General features: G+C 37.3%; 1 protein-coding gene across 1 annotated transcript in view; it reads right to left on the reverse strand.

Moving 5' to 3' along the window:
• Positions 1 to 15,000, reverse strand: part of hook2 (hook microtubule-tethering protein 2) — a 31,406-nt gene that overhangs the window by 8,689 nt on the left and 7,717 nt on the right. The window contains exons 7-12 of the mRNA XM_079814227.1: positions 13,637 to 13,699; positions 13,490 to 13,570; positions 13,244 to 13,407; positions 8,450 to 8,590; positions 1,369 to 1,570; positions 1,185 to 1,295 (exon numbers count right to left, since the gene is read on the reverse strand). Of these exons, the coding sequence (XP_079670353.1) occupies positions 1,185 to 1,295; positions 1,369 to 1,570; positions 8,450 to 8,590; positions 13,244 to 13,407; positions 13,490 to 13,570; positions 13,637 to 13,699 (762 nt within the window). The remainder of the gene's footprint in view (positions 1 to 1,184; positions 1,296 to 1,368; positions 1,571 to 8,449; positions 8,591 to 13,243; positions 13,408 to 13,489; positions 13,571 to 13,636; positions 13,700 to 15,000) is intronic.

A 15,000-nucleotide genomic window follows, 5' to 3' on the forward strand; every position in this document is an offset into this window, starting at 1 on the left:
TATAATAAGCTATACATGAAATAAAGCAAACAATTCAGTCAGACATTCAAAGTCAGTGCTAGTCGGCTACAACGGTAACGTAAAGTTAAATAGCCTAAAAATAAAAAAGTAAGTGAAACTTCACTTTGCCCTCAGCCTAAACGATTTGCCAGGGAACAAATTATAGATCCATGAGACCAAAGATCGGCCGTTAGATCAACACAAGATGAATGTCTGAAGGACTGGCCGAGGAAAGGCTGCTCTCGCCGGGGTTAACGATCGCTGAGCGCCGCTGATCCACTGGAGCTCACAACTCCGAAAACGCCAGATCAAATGTTCAAATAGGCGCTCTCTTTATAAATAAACCACAGATTTGAGCTTTAAACTACTACATTATCGCCTGAAAAAGACTTAAAGGGGTGGTTCCGTGGTTTTTTTCGAGGCTTGGTTGTGTTTATGGGGCGCAGTATAACATGTCTCAATACTTTGTTGTTTTTTTTACGCCGTATTTTTCTTACATTTTACCTTTTTTCCACACCGCTGTCTCCACTGTCCTTTGAACGGTTTGCTTCCTGCTTCTGTGAAGCCCATCCCTCCGAAAAACGCAAATGGTCTTAAGATTGGTTAGATGGCCAGATGTAGTTTGTAGTTCTGCAACAGCTCTCTCTCTCTTTCGTAATGACGGCGACATGCCCTCGCCCACTTTGTTGCGTGTTCGCGGGGGCAGTGTTTGTTAATAGCAGGTGTTCATGATGTCACCAACCCGGGAAGAAGCTTGTTGTAGTCCAAACCGGCCATTTTTGTAGGCAATAAACTGCCATAACTTTAAAAGACAATATCTCCGTTTGCATTGGACTTTCAGCGCTGTAACTTTGCAGATACTGTTTATGCTCAAGCAGCAACATTACCCACTAACTAAAGTTAAAAAAGTGAAAACGCATGCAACCACCCCTTTAAAACTACATTTTGTCACACATTAACAGTAGATTTGAACAAAAAACACAGCCCATGTCAGCCATTTCTCAACGAGACGAGCCGGCTGGCAGAAGCCCCGCCCATGACGCGAATTCACATCTGTTGTGAAGCGAATGTCACGCGTGAATGAAGCGAGTAAACTCAAAAGCGAATTATTCGCGTCCGGTGTGAACGCCACATAAGAGAGTCATTTTCAGGATCTCATCCGATGCGAGCGATCGTTCTCCTACCTCTCTCTCCTTCAGGAGGGTCTCATATTTGTCGTTGAGGTTCTTGTACTCGAACTGCCATTTCTCTGCCTTCACGGCCTCGGCCGAGTGTTTGGTGCTCATCTCGTGAGCCTGATGAAAGAAAGCATCCATCACTCGGCTGCTGCTGTCCTCATGTTGATGGTGCAAACGTGACACCGCTCACCTGTCTCTTGTAGTTGTCGAGCTGCGAGCGGATGGTGTTGGCTCTGCGCTGTTCCTCCTCCAGCTCGCAGGTGCGCTGCATGTAGACGTGGTTCCTCTCCTCCAGCAGCCGCACTTGTCTCCGCAGATCGCCCAGATCCTCCAGCTTGCGCTTGTATGTGTCCACCATCGCCTCCAAGCGGCTCACGCGGTCAGACGAGTGCCTGAACACACACAAACATTGAAGAAAGATTGTGCGTTTCACATTAGGACCTTTCAGGGTTCCCACTCTTTCATGAACACCAGAGGTGGACAGTAACTAAGTACATTTACTTGAGTACTGTACTTAAAGGGTTAGTTCACCCAAAAATGAAAATTCTGTCGTTAATTACTTACCCTCATGTCGTTCGACACCCGTCAGACCTCCGTTCATCTTCAGAACACAAATGAAGATATTTTAGTGTAAATCTGATGCTCTGAAAGGCCTCCATTGGCTCAATGGCACGGTTCACTCTCAAGACCCTTAAAAGACACTAAAGACGTCGTTACAAAGTCCATCTCACTACAGTGGTTCTACAATAACTTTATGAATCGGCGAGAATAGTTTTTGTGCGCAAAAAAACCCTAATTAATGACTTATATAGTGATGACGATTTCAAAACACAGCATCATGAAGCTTTGAAGCGTTATGAATCAGTGAGTCGAATCATGATTCGGATCGCGTGTCAAACCGCCAAACTGCTGAAATTTGGCGATTCAAACCGCTGAATCGACTCACTGATTCATAACGCTTCGAAGCTTCATGAGGCCGTGTTTTGAAATCGTCATCACTATACAAGTCGTTATTTAGGGTTTTTTGCGCACAAAAACTATTCTCGTCACTCCATAAAGTTATTGTAGAACCACTGTAGTGAGATGGACTTTGTAACGACGTCTTTAGTGCCTTTTAAGGGTCTTGAGAGTGTAAAGTGCATTGTGCCAATGGAGGCCTTTCAGAGCCATCAGATTTACACTAAAATATCTTCATTTGTGTCTGAAGATGAACGGAGGTCTGACGGGTGTCGAACGACATGAGGGTGAGTAATTAATGACAGAATTTACATTTTTGGGTGAACTAACCCTTTAACTTCACTACATTTGAAAGACAAATATCGTACTTTTTACTCCACTACATTTCTATCAAGGTCCTCGAAGTCAAAAGTCGTTTCGGTAGCAGCTTTGCAAGTCAGTGGATGATTTTTTTTCTTCTTTAAAAGTTTTTTTTTTTTGCTAAATGTAAATGTCTGGGAGAAAGAGAAGCATAGACATTTGGATGAATCTGAAAAAGCATGATGAAAGAGCTCAGTTCAGTCTGTTTTTATGTGCCTCTGAGATGCACGAGTACTGAATAGAGCTTCTTTTGTGTGTTTTTTCGCACTTAAACAGACCAATACACACAAAATATCAACATTTTCATTTTGGAAAGCATTCACGTAAAAAAAGTTGATTATGTCTTAAGTGAACGTAAACAGTTGGGGGAATATCGGATGTGTATCAGTGTGTTGGATTTGTGCATTCTGCCTTAAAGTGACAGCAGCTTTGTAAAAAGCTTTCTAACTTTTTAAGTATTTAAATTAGATCAAGGTGGTCGTATGGAGCATCACTGACTGGCTTAAACCACCATGGCATAACGTGCATTTATACAACAATAATAAAATAATGCATTGACATAAAAAAGGAAATTTACTTTTGATACTTAAGTACTTTTAAAAGCAAGTACTTCTGTACTTTTACTTAAGTAAAAATCGTTTTTAACAACTTTCACTTGTAGCAGAGTAATATTTGACCAGTAATATTTTTACTTTCACTCGAGTAATGGAGTTGTGTACTTTGTCCACCTCTGATGAACACCAGATTCAAGGACTTTTTAAAGCACCTTTATTTTAAATCAAGCACAATAAATACGATAAAGATGTGTGTGTTACTGTCAATATATCAAATACCTACTGTACCGGTGTCTATCATTAATGCAGTAACGCTGAGGCATATACTGACAACTAAAATACAATTTCCAATGAGGAAAAATCTCCAATTTTATAAAATCCAATGAGGAAAGAGGCTGGAAAAAGTGCTCTTATTCCCGCTTTTAACATTTATTTCACACTGGTTTTAGGTTTCTTTGTTATAAATCATTACTTAAATAAAACATAAAAATATAGAGATAATATTGTATACATGAATTTTCAAATTAAATAAAAAGATATGGACAAGTTAATTGTAAGGCATTAAAAATATGCAAAATTATTTATTAAATCACCTGTACCTTTTTTAAAAAAAAACAATTTGAAGGCTTTTAAGACCTGCACACATATATTATATTTAACATATATAATTGCTACCGTAATAATAACGGCCTATTTCAAAATGTTTACGTGCTTTTCTTCTTTTTATTTTTTGAGCGGTGATGAAATATATTGCTCTTGTAAACACTTGCCAGCATTTCAGTAATAAAAGGGCTAGTGCCCGGTTGCATAAAGCACCTTAAGTGTAATTTTCCCTTAAGTTCGCCCTTATGTTTCCCTTAAACCTAAGGGTGTTGCAGAATAAAAAAAACCTTAAGTGTTACTTAAGGGTTTCTTTAAGTTAAACGTCATAAACACTTTTTTCATAACACTGTTTTTTCACTTAAGTAATCGCTTAAAAAGCTGTTGCATAAAAACCCCTTAACGGTCATTTCCCCAAGTATTCCCTAAGTAACTTAAGGTTTCGAAATCGTAACCTTAAGAGTAACGCGGACAAAAATAAGACGACATGGCTGAATTTATGAACCAGCTGAAGATCATCATGTGCCAAGAAGAATTTTTAGGGATAGGGAGAACCCTTTGGACCATCTTAGCGATGAAAAATTGTTGCAAGAATACACCGATTTGACCATCACACATCGCAACCACTGTGACACTGAACACTTGCAGTCATACGTACTAGTGTTAGACCGATATATCGGGCCGATATTTGGGATTTTTACGTGTATCGGCCGATACAAGGCTGTTGCGTTCGCCGATATTTTTTCAAGAGATTAAGTTAAGTGCACCTAAGCATCAAATGACTAAGTTGTGAATAGTTTTAAAAGTATAAAAGTTTTAAGTATAGTACAGTCAGTGTGCACTTTATTATTATGCTGCTTGCTTGTTGATACTGTGTGCAATAGTGTAATTATTTTATTTATGCTTAAATATTTATTTTCAGAATTTATTTTCACCACTCAACTCTTGTTCTACCTCACCTGTTTTTACTATTTGTTAAATATAGTTTTTTTTAGTTCAATAAATGTTCCTTTTTTAAATTTTACATTGTTATCATCCTGATCATTGTGTCATTTTTATGTTGTAAATTGAGGGAGCAAAATCAGTATCGGCTCCAAATATCGGCTCAAGAAAATCGGCAGCCCGTATCAGTCATCGGCTAAGGCTGATGAAAAAAAAAATCGGTTAAATTAACTAAAAAAATCCATATCGGTCGATCCCTAATACGTACATTTCTGAATGAGATGAAGAACTCACATAATTAAAGAAGTTGTTCGACGTTATAACAAGTCATTAATGTCTTTTAACTTATATGTTTCATATAATAGAACCGAAGCTACAGATTGTGAGTTTAAACATGTCTCAACATTTTTAAATAGGCGCTATCTCTACAAATAAACCACAGATTTGAGCTTAAAACTACTACAATCTCGAATTAACAACTCTTAAAACGACATTTCGTGACACAATAACAGTTGTATTTTTCAACTTCACGGCCGCACACAACCACTATGAAAAGCGTAAAACGATGCGCGTCAATTTCGCTTCAAACGCTTGCTTTATACGCGTGTCCATCTCGCTTTGGACGCGCGAATGCATTCAAAGTTCGAGTGTCAAACTAGACGCAAATTTGACACTATTCACGTTTGGTGTGAACGCAGCTTTAGTGTTTTGCGTATCTATGGCAATAACGTGAATCCAGGATCACTGTCGTGAAACACTTAAATGTTTCCCTTACTTAAGAGAACGGGTTAAGAGATTATATGCAACACCCTTAAGATATTCTCTTAGGTAAGGGGAAATCGCCCCTTAAGTTCATACTTGAGGGAAAAACTTAAGGTGCTTTATGCAGCTGGGCACTGATCTTTAAAATGCATCCAAATTACAGCAAAGCGCAACCGCACGGTGGCCTGCTGTGGTCAAAAAGGATGTAAACAGGGAATTTTGAAGTGATCTCATCTTGAAAACTCAGATGTGGATTCGGATGGTAATTCAATTACCACACGACCTTGGTGTTTGTCTAAAAACAGTAGGTAATTCGGTCTGGGTTTTTTCACGGGGGTGGGAGAAAAACACTTAGGGCGTTTTCACACCTACCTTGTTTGGTCCGGATTTTCAGACTTTTCTGTTTGGTCCGAATCAAAATTGCAGGTGTGAAACCTCCACCGTACCACGATCCGGACCAAACAGACGAAATTTGGTCCGACGAAAAGAGGCAGTCTCAGTCCGGATCAAACTGAACAAAGGTTGGGTTCGTTTCTAGTGTGAAAGCATTTTCTGTATGGTTTGGACTTTCAGACCATTTACAGGAAGTTCCTGTTTATGTTTAAATATTATAATGTTATTTTTAAATTAAATCTAGGCTACATTGATTATGAAAAGTGAAAGATGCGCAATATGTCAGAAGACAGAAAGTCAGAAATAATTGTTAACTAAATTTTGTATGATTTTGCTTAGAAAGCATTTCTTTAATGGGAATTTCGTTTTGTATAAATTGTATCTTAATTTTAATCAATGTTTCATCAGATAATTGCCTGGATTTAATAAATAAGAAGCAAATAGTCTATAGCAGACAATAATCACGGGAGCGATCACATGCTTTACACATGAACTGGAGCGCGTCTCAAATAAACCGAAACTCAGCAGCTACTTGCCTCACAAACATGAGAAATATGTGTATATAAAGCTTGAAATGTCCACTTTTAAACGTAACGAATAAAAAAATAGTCAACATAGTTGACAAAATAGTCAAAATAAAATAAAAAATTGTCAAAAAGTCGTACTGTTCAATAGTGGCAACGATATGCGTCCGTTCATTCACTCTTGTCAAAGACGCTGACGTCAGACCAGGGTTTTTCCTGGGTCAAAAATGGTCTTCGGTGGTTGCTGACAGACATGGTCATCCATACACACACACGCACGCACGCACGCACAGTAAAAAAGTACCCTACCCACGTGATCTGCAAGCGCAATACTGACAATACATTTTAAATAAATTCAAAGAAAGTTTGTAACTTTTGCTTATCTTATTTTGATCCCACATGAAAAAATACTATAGTATATTATAGTAAAATTACTCTAGTAAATACTAGTGTTTTTGAACCGTACTATAGTAAATATACTACAGTAAATTAACAAAGTGTAGTAAATACTATAATATACTAAATATACTACAATTTACTGTAGTATATTTACTATAGTATGGTTCAAAAACACTATAGTAATTTTACTATAATATACTATAGTATTTTTCCATGTGGGATACCTTGATGTTTGTTTTTGTTCCTCATTTTTACACTATTTACTGATAATTGTTTTGGTATATAATCATATCAATATTAAAAAGTAGTATTAAAAAAATGAACAAATAGCCTAATTTTCTGCCATATACAATTTCATAAAATGATCAGCTAGCTAACAACAACTTTGTTCTGGGTTCACCTCACAGTCTAAACTAAGTGATTTATAGGCTATTTATTTTACTACACATTATGAACATAAATAAGCTGAAAGAATGTGGATAATTCAAACTAACTCTTACACCCACTCTTGCTAAATTGTGTAAGCACACTTGTGTTCTCATTTCAGAGGTGTTCTGAGTAAATGATTAAACTGATTCGTGAGTTCAGTGTTGGACAGTTCAGTTGTTCTAACCAGTCGTTGAAATGATTCGGTTCAAAGGAGTCATTAGGTTGCGAATCGGACATTAGCAGACGCGTTGTGTGCGAATCCCGTCTGTTAGAACATCGCGAAAGATTTGTCAACACACAGAAAACACTTCATAACCGGATAGGATTTGTTTCCCGTTTATTGAAAGTATGCTTTATGTCAGCTGGTCAGAGAATCAGTCAATGTTTTTTGAGCGCATTTCACACCCAGCGGTAATTAAAGGAAAACATCGTCTTATAGCGCCACGTGCAACATGGATTCGGTCTTCTGACCTTTTTATTTTGATTAACGTAATATGTGAAATATTAGAAAGCTAAGACAGTGCTTATTTTGAAGACAGAGAGAGTGCGAGCGGGGGAGGAGCTCTGATCGTTCTCTCTGTCACTTAGTCACAAGCGCAGCATCTATTCTACATCATTCATAAATCACAATAACTCATCAAATAAAGCTTTGGCGGGACACAAATTTGTTTTGGCGGCCGCCCAAAAAATTTCAATGTAGGAAAAACCCTGCAGACGCACGTCCGTTTACAAACCAATCAATGTCCAGATGCCGTCCACATAGATGATGATGAGTGGACGCAAGTGTGTCATTTACAGTTCTTAAGTGCGCTCGCATAATTGCAATGTGAAACAAAACCAAAACTAACCGAATGTATAAAAAGTATCAAAACATGAACTTCGGTTCGGACCTTGGTGCGGACTTTCAGGTGTGAAAACGCCCTTAAAAACACAGACTAGCCCCTGACAATACCTAACGACCCCCCGAGAAACTATTACCGTCTGAATAGGGCTTTTGAAGTAATTATTTATTATTTATTATGAAGTAATTAATTATTAATTATTTATGATTAGATGAATAGAAAGGCTTTATTAGAAAGGAACAGCAGAAATATATAGAAAGGAACAGCAGAAATATATTGAAATAGCTTCTTCCCGTAATGCGGTTTTGTTCTGGTTTTGGCAGCGCATGAAGGCCAATGTTTGTAATAGCACATGCTACTCTAACAAAATGCAGTTCATGCTTAATTCAAGCACTTTCAAGGACCTATGTTTGTTTTCAAGTACTTTCCAGGCCTTGAATCCATGTGTCTGAAATTCAAGTACTTTGAAGAAGCGTGGGACCCCTGGCCTTTATGTCTGTGTGTCTGACCTGAGGATGTCCATCTCGTCTTTAAGGGACTGGGCCTCCTGAGCGAGGCTGGTGAGCTCCTCGTTCCTCAGCTGCAGATCGCTCGCCTCTCGCTCCAGAACATCTGCTCGCACACGCTGGTCATCTCGACTGCTCTCCAGCCTGAAACACACAAGGATTCAGGCTCCCGCTCATATGTAATGATTATGATACCGTCTTAATATCTCATATCGCTAGGGTTGGGTACCGAAACCCTTATATAACCGGTATGTACTGGACCGAATCAGAACGCAGATTTCGGTTCCTCATTTCGGTGCCAAAATTCAAACGTGCTTTCGTGCTTTCGCTGAGCCAGAGACAGACGCTCAGCGCTGGTCACATCATGACAACTATTCAGTGTTTTCAACCACATCATTTACAACCACATCATGTTTATTTCAGGTTTTTAAATGCTCATAAGTTAGGCTACTAGCAAAACACACACACTGATGTGTATGAAAGCGGCTATGACAATCCTTTCAGACGGTTATAATTTGACTAACGTTACGTGTTTTATTCACATCAGATACATGCACATTATATAGTAACTATATAGTTTACTCTATTCTTCTTCCAGTTCACTGCTCACTTACTTTCATGTATTTCGTGAGACGAGAATGCTCTCAAGTGTTGTAAATCCGACGTATCCGATTCTGAGGCGCAAACTAACATGGCGCCGCCCATTGCGCTTTATAGATCAACTAACACACATTCACTCACACATTTGAACATCAGATAGTTCGTGACACAGTTAAGAAGTTTGTGAATATTTTAAATAAAACGAAATAACCTGCTATAAGCCGCAATTGCGGCTGCTGTGTGTCATGTGAGAAACATGATGCGTCGCCATGGAAACATTAAGGTGACGCGTTCTAAAATATTTAGCCAGAGAATATGATCATATTTATATGAATATGAATATGAATACAAACGACTGCTGTTATTACTGTAACTGTTATTTAGAGTTATATTAGGCTTGTTGTAGTTGGGTTAGGTGGCTTAGGTTTTATTGTGAATTTGTAAATAAGTCAATAATAATTTGTAAATAAGTAAATTGTGTTTTGTATTTATTTATATTCATACATTTAAGTATACATTAAACTTTTAATAAATGGTTCAATTTAAACAAAAAATAAATAAATAAAAAGCCATTTAATGTCATCTGCTTCGTTTTGTGGCCTTTTTTTTTTTTTTTTAAGTATCGGTTCAGGCACCGGAATCGAAAAAAACCCAAACGATACCCAACCCTACATATCGCAGATGCTTATATATGATATCAAGGCTAAAAGAACAAGCCTTTGCATTCACACTGTGTCTGGATTTGAAAGTGGACTGAGATCTCCTTCTGGACCATTTTAGTGCTGATAAAACAAGCGCAAGGTTTTTTTACACAGTACCGTAACAAAGCTTAATAACGGCAGAAATATATATTTATAATAAAGAAATAATATTTATATCATAGTGTTATTAATATAATATTACATACTATAATATAGAAACATAATATTGTATTTGTATGAACTGATATAGCCAATTAAGTAATATAATATTTTTATGAACCTCATTTATAAAATAATACATTTAATTATTATTATATTATTAATATAATATACATAAATATAATGCTACAATATTATAGTTATTTATTTATTATTAATAGAAATATAAAATTGTATTTGTATGAATAGCATTTATTTATAATATAATATGGAAAAACACATATACCATATTATTAATACAGTAAATCACAAATATAATACTATAATTATTTATATATTATATAGAAATATGATATTGTATTTGTATGAATGGACATAAATATAATAATTTATTTATTTGGATACATAATTTAATTTATAATATAGAAATGCTATATAATACTATATAATTAAATAAAACGATATACTCTATAATTATTATATTAACATTATAAAATTAATATTATAAAAACAACCATTAATAATAATAAATGAATGAACATGTAATTATTATAATCATCATCATCATCATTATTATTATTATTATTATTATTATTAATTGTTGTTTTTTATAATGTTAATATAATAATTATGTCTACAAGACTAGTATAGCACTAAAAATATAGATATTATAATGAATAAAAACAACAATAATTATTATGATTAAATATTAATGAATAATTATGATTAATGACGTTATTTGTCTACAAACGTGTCTGGATTTGAAAGTGGACTGAGATCTCCTTCCGGACCATTTTAGTAAAACAAGCGCTACAGATTAAATTAAAGTTCACATTCACACTTTTTTTTTTACACAGTACCGTAACCAAGCTTAATAACGGCAGAAATAGAAATATATATTTATAGTAAAGAAATAATATTTATATCAGTGTTATTAATATAACATACTATAATATAGAAACATAATATTGTATTTGTATGAACTGATATAGCCAATTAAGTAATATAATATTTTATTAACCTCATTTATAAAATAATAAATTAAATGGATATCATATTATTAATATAATATACATAAATATCATGCTACAATATTATAGTTATTTATTTATTATTAAATAGAAATATAAAATTGTATTTGTATGAATAGATATAGCCAGGAGCCAATTAAGATTGATTAATTATGATTACTTTTATGTATATGGAAATAACATATTATACCATATTATTACTACAATAATCACAAATATAATACTATAACTATTTATATATTATATAGAAATATGATATTGTATTTGTATGAATGGACATAAATATAATCATTTATTTATTTGGATACATAATTTAATTTATAATATAGAAATGCTATATAATACTATATAATTAAGTAAAAAAAAACTATATTCTATAATTATTATATTAATATTTTTAATAATAATAATAATTAATGAACATGTAATGAATCATAATTATTATTATTATTGTTATTATTATTGTTTATTTTTATTATTGTTGTTTTTTATAATATTAATTTTATAATGTTAATATAATAATTATGTCTGTAGACTAATATAGCACAAACATTTTTATATATATATATATATATATATATATATATATATATATATATATATATATAATAAAAACAACAATAATTATGACGATTAAATATTAATGAATAATTACGTTATTTGTCTACATGACTAATTTAGCACATAAAATATTATGAATAATAAAAAACACCATTAATGACAACAATAATAATAAACAATGTTATTTGTCAACATGACTAATCTAGCACATAAAATATTATGAATAATAAAAAAACACCAATAATGACAATAATAATAATTATGATTAATTATAAATGATTACTCGTGATTAGTTATTTGACTACATGACTGCTTGAATTCATATTTTTATATGTAAATGTATGTTTTGTAGGCTTCTCATTGTTCAGACCATAATAGCTTCAGAGTCAGAAACGCCTGAGCCCTGTGGTGGAGCTGCGCGAGGGGCCTCACACACACACCTGTAGTTCTCCTCCTGCAGCTCCACCACAGTCAGAATCGCCTGAGCCCTGTGGTGGAGCTGCGCGAGGGGCCTCACACACACACACACACACACCTGTAGTTCTCCTCCTACAGCTCCACCACAGTCAGAAACGACTGAGGCCTGTGGTGGAGCTGCACGAGGGGCCTCACACACCTGTAGTTCTGCTCCTGCAGCTCCACCACAGTCAGAATCGCCTGAGCCCTGTGGTGGAGCTGCGCGAGGGGCCTCACACACACACACACCTGTAGTTCTCCTCCTGCAGCTCCACCACAGTCAGAAACGACTGAGGCCTGTGGTGGAGCTGCGCGAGGGGCCTCACACACCTGTAGTTCTCCTCCTGCAGCTCCACCACAGTCAGAAACGACTGAGACTGAGCCCTGTGGTGGAGCTGCGCGAGGGGCCTCACACACACCTGTAGTTCTCCTCCTGCAGCTCCACCACAGTCAGAATCGCCTGAGCCCTGTGGTGGAGCTGCGCGAGGGGCCTCACACACACACACACCTGTAGTTCTCCTCCTGCAGCTCCACCACAGTCAGAATCGCCTGAGCCCTGTGGTGGAGCTGCGCGAGGGGCCTCACACACACACCTGTAGTTCTCCTCCTACAGCTCCACCAGTCAGAATCGCCTGAGCCTGAGCCCTGTGGTGGAGCTGCGCGAGGGGCCTCACACACACACACCTGTAGTTCTCCTCCTACAGCTCCACCAGTCAGAATCGCCTGAGCCTGAGCCCTGTGGTGGAGCTGCGCGAGGGGCCTCACACACACACACCTGTAGTTCTCCTCCTACAGCTCCACCAGTCAGAATCGCCTGAGCCCTGTGGTGGAGCTGCGCGAGGGGCCTCACACACCTGTAGTTCTCCTCCTGCAGCTCCACCACAGTCAGAAACGCCTGAGACTGAGCCCTGTGGTGGAGCTGCGCGAGGGGCCTCACACACACCTGTAGTTCTCCTCCTGCAGCTCCACCACAGTCAGAAACGCCTGAGCCCTGTGGTGGAGCTGCGCGAGGGGCCTCACACACACACCTGTAGTTCTCCTCCTGCAGCTCCACCACAGTCAGAATCGCCTGAGCCCTGTGGTGGAGCTGCGCGAGGGGCCTCACACACACACCTGTAGTTCTCCTCCTGCAGCTCCACCACAGTCAGAATCGCCTGAGCCCTGTGGTGGAGCTGCGCGAGGGGCCTCACACACACACCTGTAGTTCTCCTCCTACAGCTCCACCACAGTCAGAAACGCCTGAGACTGAGCCCTGTGGTGGAGCTGCGCGAGGGGCCTCACACACACACCTGTAGTTCTCCTCCTGCAGCTGCTCCATCTGACTCTGCAGCAGCAGCAGCTTCTTATTGGTGATGGTGGAGGAGACGTCGGACGGCTCGCAGTGAGTCAGGCGCTCCCGCAGAGACTGGACCTCCACCTGCAGCGAGGACTTCTCCTCCGTCAGAACGGACAGCTGGAACACACACACACACACGTCAGGTTTCCCCCAAGAGAGGTTTTCTTCAGCTCTCTCTCTTCATTTATCCGCGGGTCACCTGTTGCTGGAGATCTCTGCAGCGCTGGGTCGTGGAGTCTCTATCATCCGTCTCCTCACTCAGGAAATAATACTTCCTGGACTGTGGAACAGAAGAGAGTTAGATCATGAAGAAGACAGGAGCGATCCCACACACACACACACACACCTGATTGTCGAAGTCTCCGTACGACTCTGGAGTTCCTGCCTGCACAGGCTCTTTGGTGAGCAGCTGAAAGACAAACATTAGATCAGCACAGCAGTCACATGGTCAGCCAGTTGCTCTTTATAGATCAACACACGACAGCCATCAGACAGACGGCCTTCTGGGAGAGTTTTCACAGATAAACAGAGATCAATGAAGAGACTGTATTCATAATCATCATCCCTGTGGAATGAGGAAGAGCGGCCTGAGGGAGGAAGTTACACAGAAAACACAAGAATAAAGCCTTTCTATGATAAATAATTACATCTGGCTACATCAATTCATACAAATACAATATTATATTTCAATATCATACAAGAATTGACAAAATGTGTACCTTGAATGCAATGTAAGTCGCTTTGGATAAAAGCGTCTGCCAAATGCATAAATGTAAATAAATGTAAATACTATTATAAAAAATTATAGTATTATGTTTATGTAATATATTAATAATATGACATGAATATTATTTATAGACTATATCATAAATAAAATTTAATTGTAATTAAATCAATCCAAATTTATCATAATTAATACTTCATTGGCTTCTGGTTATATCCATACAAACGTATTCATATTCATACAAATACAATATTATATTCCATATAATCCATTATATATATATATATATACACACACGTTTATGTAATATTAATAATATGACATGTTATTATTTCTAGATTATAAATTAAATGTATATCATTTATATTTTATTATTTAACGTATCAATAATAAAATGAATGAATTATATTAATATATTCAAATTAATATTAAGGTTCTCTCACGGCCCACAGGTTGGGAACCACTGAGCTAGAGTATTATTCGCCTGTTTTGTAAAGGATCCGCCCTCTTCTGGAAGGAGCTCATTTGCATTTAAAGGGACACACACATAAATGGTGTGTATTTGCATCTGAATCATGAAGCTTCGAAGCGTTATGAATCAGTTAGTCGATTCATGATTCGACTCACTGATTCATAACGCTTCGAAGCTTCATGAGGCCGTGTTTTGAAATCGTCATCACTATATAAGTCGTTATTTAGGGTTTTTTTGCGCACAAAAACTATTCTCGCCGATTCATAAAGTTATTGTAGAGCCACTGTAGTGAGATGGACTTTGTAACGACGTCTTTAGTGTCTTTTAAGGGTCTTGAGAGTGAACCGTGCATTGAGCCAATGGAGGCCTTTCAGAGCATCAGATTTACACTAAAATATCTTCATTTGTGTTCTGAAGATGAACGGAGGTCTGACGGGTGTCCAACGACATGAGGGTGAGTAATTAATGACAGAATTTACATTTTTGGGTGAACTAACCCTTTAAATATTTTTGA

This window comes from Gobio gobio (assembly GCF_949357685.1).
Source record: "Gobio gobio genome assembly, chromosome: 1".
In the NCBI taxonomy this organism is placed as follows: Eukaryota; Metazoa; Chordata; class Actinopteri; order Cypriniformes; family Gobionidae; genus Gobio; species Gobio gobio.